This window comes from Podarcis gaigeae (assembly GCF_964106915.1).
Source record: "Podarcis gaigeae genome assembly, chromosome: 17".
In the NCBI taxonomy this organism is placed as follows: Eukaryota; Metazoa; Chordata; class Lepidosauria; order Squamata; family Lacertidae; genus Podarcis; species Podarcis gaigeae.
In genome coordinates, this window is record NC_139694.1 from 35,817,232 (window position 1) to 35,822,984 (window position 5,753).

The window sequence follows — 5,753 nt, forward strand, 5'->3', positions numbered from 1 at the left end:
GCGTGTGCAGAAAACACCTTCTTGACTTTTGGACCCACTATTGGTCTCATCTGCTCAATCCCACTGTAGTTTCCCCCCTCCCCATAGAAATGTACACTAGGACTTCATAGAGTTGCACCACAGAAAAATGGCTGCCTCTCAGCTGCAGTTGTGAAGGCCCATGAAAGTGAGTACAAAGGGCAGCTGCTATGTGGCAAAAAGCACTCTGAACTATTTCAGTGCCTTCTTCTCCATGCGATACATTCTTTGAAGGACCATTTCGTGCCATTCATAGGTCCCCCAAGCTTCAGAAACCAAGCCCTCCAGAATCTCCTTGCGACCTTCTGCATCTCATTGTTCCTCAAGTTGTATATGAAAGGATTGAGCACAGGGGTGACCACAGTATGGAATATAGATGCCACTTTCTATCTGGAGCCAGAGTAGGTGGATGATGGGCAGGTGTAGATGCCTATCAGGTTGCCATAGTGCAAGGCCACAGTGGTGAGCTGGGTGCTGCAAATGGAGAAGGCCTTGTGCCTCCCAGAGGTTGATGGGACCTTCAACACCTTGGGTACAGTGAAGATGTAGGAGAAGAGGATGAGCGGTCCAAGAGCAGCTGTGGTACCTTCACTGACCAGCAGCATTTCAACATAGGAAGTATCTGAGCAGCTTCAGTAAAGGGTAGAAGAAATAGAGGATTTTTCGAGATGCACAAAAGGTGAAGCCAGATACCTAAAGAACATACAACAGAGAGTGGGCATGTGCCAGGAGCCAAGACCCAGCAGCCAACAAGAGCCAGGGCATATAGTGGTGTCATGTAGTGGGTGGCAAATGGCCACATAGCAGTCTCATGCCATGGAGGCCAAAATGAAGTTATCTGTGGTGCAAGAGAGCAAAAAGAAGTATAGCTGGGCCAGACAGCCACTATAGGTGTGTGTCTGAGCCAGCAAGATCGGAAGCATTTTAGGTACTGTGGTGGAGATGATTACTAGATCAGTCAATGACTGGTGTTTGAGGAAGAAATACACGTGGGCATGCAAATGGCTGGTGTTGGAGAAGATCAGCAAGAAAATCAAGAGGTTCCCCAGAAGCCCAAGGAGAGGAAAATGGGGAAGAGGAGTCCCTGGAAGTCTGGTGCAGATGAGAGACCCAGCAGGATGAATCGAGTAAGGTCAGTTTGTTCCATGGGTCTAAGGAGAATGTGAATGCATTCTTATTCATATCTCAGTCCTGCTGTTCATCTAGATGCATAGATCCATTTGGGGGTGGATAAGAAGAAATACATTTCTTTACTTAAAGCATTTGATATGCCAGCCTTCTGTTGAAAGGAATCTGGCAACCTAACTATTAAAAATAGTTAAATATTAAATTATTAATTAAATAATTAAAAATAACCAGCACACAGGACTGGAATGCCTGTATCTTTAAGAAGATTTTAAAGGTACCGTATTTTTTGCACCATAACACTCACTTTTTTCCTCCTAGAAAGTAAGGGGAAATGTCTGTGCGTGTTATGGAGGAAATGCCTACAGGTGGCATGCCTACGGATTTTCCTCCTCTAAAAACTATGTGCGTGTTATGGTCGGGTGCGTGTTATAGAGCGAAAAATACGGTATATTAAAAGACCTGGGGGAATTTTAAAAGTTCTTCATCTGGCAGTGAAGAACAGAGGCACACTGAAAGCTGCCTGATACCATCTCAGCCCAATCGTCCAGAGAACTCAGTCCTGCTGACATGGACTGACAGCAGCCCTACCTGGAGGTGCCTGGGATTGAATTTGGGACTGTTTGCAAGCAAAGCAGTTCCTCTACCTGCAAGCTAAGGTGCCTCCCCTGAATATTTGTCAACAGGCAAGTCTCTCTTTGAAGAGCAGTGTGTGGCCACCACGGAAAAGGCTCATTCCTGAGTTGTTACATGTCTAACGTCTGAAAGTGAGGACGCAGAAAATGACCTCAGTGTTCAGGAAAGTACCCATGGAGCAAGCAGCCTTTCTTTTAGACACCTCCATCTTAAGCCAAATAGGGCTTTGAAGGCTACATACACTTTGAATTGTACTCAGAAGCAGTCCAGCAACTACAGTATAAATTTAGCTGGAGCAAATGGTTTTATATATGTAGCAAATGGCTGAAAAGCTAGATAAAAGTTGGCATCTTCCCACTGATTGCCCTCTTTGTTGGTTTTCCAAACTGGTGCATGGCTGACTCTTTAATCATCTCATATCCTCTATGCCTCTTGTCCTCTGAAACCAAAGTCTCAGTAGCCTTCTCATTGCCTCGTGCATCTCAGTGTTCCTCAGGCTATATATGAAAGGATTGAGCATCGGCGTCACCACCGTATAGAATATAGATGCCACTTTCAATCTGGAGCCAGAGTAGGTGGACGAGGGGCGGATGTAGGTGCCCATCAGGCTGCCATAGAATATGGCCACAGTGGTGAGGTGGGCGCTGCAAGTGGAGAAGGCCTTATACTTCCCAGAAGCTGATGGAACCTTCAAAACCATCGATAAAATGAAGAGGTAGGAGAGGAGAATGAGTACGAGGGGTCCAAGCATGGTTGCTGTGCCTTCAATCATGAGCAGTGTTTCAGCTGATGAGGTGTCTGAGCAGGAGAGCTTGAGCAAAGGGTGCATGTCGCAGAAGAAATGGGGGATTTCTCGGGAGCCACAGAAGGAGAGTTTAGAGATCGTAGATATATACAGTATTCCCTGGGAAAAAGACAGGAGCCAAGACCCAGAAGCCAACAGCAGGCAGCGCTTGTAGCTCATGATGGTTGTGTAATGTAGCGGGTGGCAGATGGCCACGTAGCGGTCATATGCCATGGAGGCCAAGAGGAAGTTATCTGTGGTGCAAAAGACCACAAAGAAATACAGTTGGGCCAGGCAGCCGCTGTAGGAGATGGTGTTTGATTGAGAAACCAAGATGTGCAGCATCTTGGGCACAGCGTTGGAGCTGAATCCTAGGTCAGCCAAGGACAGGTGGCTGAGGAAGAAGTACATGGGGGCATAGAAGAGAGAGCTGTTGGAGAAGATCAGGATGATGATCAAAAGGTTCCCCAGAAGGCTAATTAGGTACATAAAGAGGAAGATGGGAAAGAGGAGCCCCCCAAACTCTGGCGCAGAGGAGAGGCCCAGAAGGATGAATCCAGCAAAGCTGGTTTGGTTGTCTTGTCCCTTTTCCATGGCTCTGCTGAGAATGAGAATAAAAGAAATGGAATCATGTTCTTATCTACACCCAGGTTCTATACTTCATCTTATGCAATAATAAAATAATAAAATCTAGTTTCAAAGATGATAGATGCAGGGAAGGGGAAACAGTGACCATCTTATTATAATCAAGCAGACAAATTGGGCTTCCTCTCTACCTTGGTGCCCTTTGGATAATTATGGCCTTTTAAACAGGGAGGGTATTGCTTTTGTTTATTACTGTGTTGTGTGTTTTTGTGTTTCTATACTGTAAACTGCCCTGTGATCCTTGGATGAAGGGAGGCACAGAAATTTAATAAATGAATAAAAGAATAGGCTGGCTTTATTCAGGATCTGCTGGTTTTGCACTGACTCCTTAACTACGAACCTTCTACTCCTTCCTCACAAGAATTCCAATGCTGCAATCCTGTACCCGCTTACCTGGAAGTAAACTCCATTAAATACAAAGAGCCTTACTTCTGAATAGGCGTGCAGACCATTGTACTGCAGGGACTCAGCTGTACAGCTGCAAATAAACGTTTTAAGTATGTTTTAAGTGCAACATACAATGTGACACTAGATGCCAATGGTGAGCCTTATGGGAAATTCAATGTATTTTTAAAAAATGCTTAAAGAAACATTTCCAAACCAGTTTTTATATTTGGCTATATTCCACCTAGGTTAACTATAGACTGTATTCTTAATGACTGCTTGGATTTCAGCTTCTTACTGTGTGGTAGCATTTGAAGAAATTGAAGAAGGATGTAGGGAGTACCTTCTCTCAGATTAAACTACCAGAGGAAAGATATGTCTTGGTTGTTAGGAAGAAAGGGAGGGGGGAAGTGGGGAAGTTAGTACGTCTTCAGGATTACAGAGACTCCAAGTACAAGAAAGAAAGAAAGAAAGAAAGAAAGAAAGAAAGAAAGAAAGAAAGAAAGAAAGATTGATTCACTAAAGGGGAGGGGATAACAGCAGCTCCTTCGGATACCAGAGATTTCTCTAGCCTGGTGTTCAAATAACTGAATCACAGTTCTGATTTCACTCATGGCTAAAAAATTCTGAAAGTTGGCCTCTTCTTCCCCCACCTCTTATATGCATCCCTTTACATTTACTTATGTTGAACTGCATTTGCCACTTGGTTGCTCATCTGCCAGTCAGCCTCCCTGAGTTTGAAAATGGAATTCATTATTTACCTCTGCACTCACCCAAAATAATTGTTGTTTCCTGCAAACAGTGCTGCTGGGGTCAAATACAGTACCAGGGAGATTAATGTTAGGGAAATAGTGTCCAGATCAGAAAAACTTTCTGGATTAGGCTCTGTGCAGCTGCTCCCCCCCCCCAGCCGCTTTTCCCCCAAAATGAAAATGGCCAGATTATGAACACATATTTAAAAGAATAAATAATATCTAATTTGCCCCAGAGACAACGGCAAAATGACATTCAGGGGGATACCTGGGCATCTTGAAAAAGGCATTTATGAAAAAGCTCAGCAGCTTCTAAAATAAGGTTCCTGCTTCTATCCTGTTCCTTTTGGAGCTGTATAGCAGGGATGAGGAGCCTGTGGCTCTCCAGATGCTGTTGGACAGATGCTGTCATCTCCCATCAGCCCCTCTCCAGATGCTGTCATCTCCCATCAGCCCCAGACAGTATGCCCAAGCATGAGAGATGATGGCAGTCCAGAAACACCTGAAGGACAACAGGGTCACCATCTATGCTGTCACCTGTGCAGCATCAATCATCACCCTGGAAACATAGCAAAATATTACCTACAAGGTTCAGACTCACCTTGTTGAATCTTGGTAGTTTGACAAAGGGATAGTAATGACGATGATGAAAAAATGTTTTCTGCTTTCCTATATGGAGGGAAAGCAATGGGAGATTGTGCAACTAGCTTAAGGCTAGCTTAAGCATAAAACAGGACCTTTAGATTTCAATGTGAAAGTAATGAACTGATGGGAAGCAGGAATTCCCGTGAGAAAATAAGTCAGAGAACAGAGGATAAATCAACTGTTGATCATGCCAAGTGGTAATGAAAACCCCAGCTATGTTTGCAAAGTTGAAAGGGCAAGAACGACTTGCATACCTGGACATTGGTTTCACTGAAGTACATAAACTGAAGCAGCAGCAAAGAAGAGCATATAAACGTTGTATCAAACTGGAGAGCATTTCAATGGCATGGGCTTTGGTTTCCAAGGACAAAAGCAGCAGGAGAGCATAACTCCACAGGGAAGTTGTTAATCAAAATTAGAGCACCGCACTGCAGGTTCTGTGGTATGAAATCTCTAAGTCCCTCCATACAGCCAACAGGAGATTTTCCAACCCAACTTTCACTCACTTTTCCACTTTAGTGAAAGATAACTTATGACACAGGTCCTCAACCTTTGGGGGCCTGGGAGCACAGCTGGAAATCTAAGAAACTGTTATGGGCACCAGAAAATACCCTTTTCACAGAAGAGAAACTGGCAAGTCTCAGAACAGCCTCCTGCAAATAGGCAAAACACCCCCCAAAAACAAACACCAACAAATAAAAAGTAGAAAACATCCTCCCATGAAAAAACCCAGACTCGTAATCTGGGGAACCGGGTTCGCTTCC

At 44.3% G+C, this 5,753-nt stretch overlaps 1 protein-coding gene across 1 annotated transcript; it reads right to left on the reverse strand.

The window, feature by feature from the left end:
• Nucleotides 1-2,188: 2,188 nt before the first annotated feature.
• LOC310835007 (olfactory receptor 1f45-like) lies at nucleotides 2,189-3,157 on the reverse strand (the record flags this gene model as incomplete). The annotated part of the gene is made up of 1 exon (XM_083719651.1): nucleotides 2,189-3,157. The coding sequence occupies one exon, from the start codon at nucleotides 3,155-3,157 to the stop codon at nucleotides 2,189-2,191; it is 969 nt and encodes a 322-aa protein (XP_083575777.1).
• Nucleotides 3,158-5,753: the final 2,596 nt, after the last annotated feature.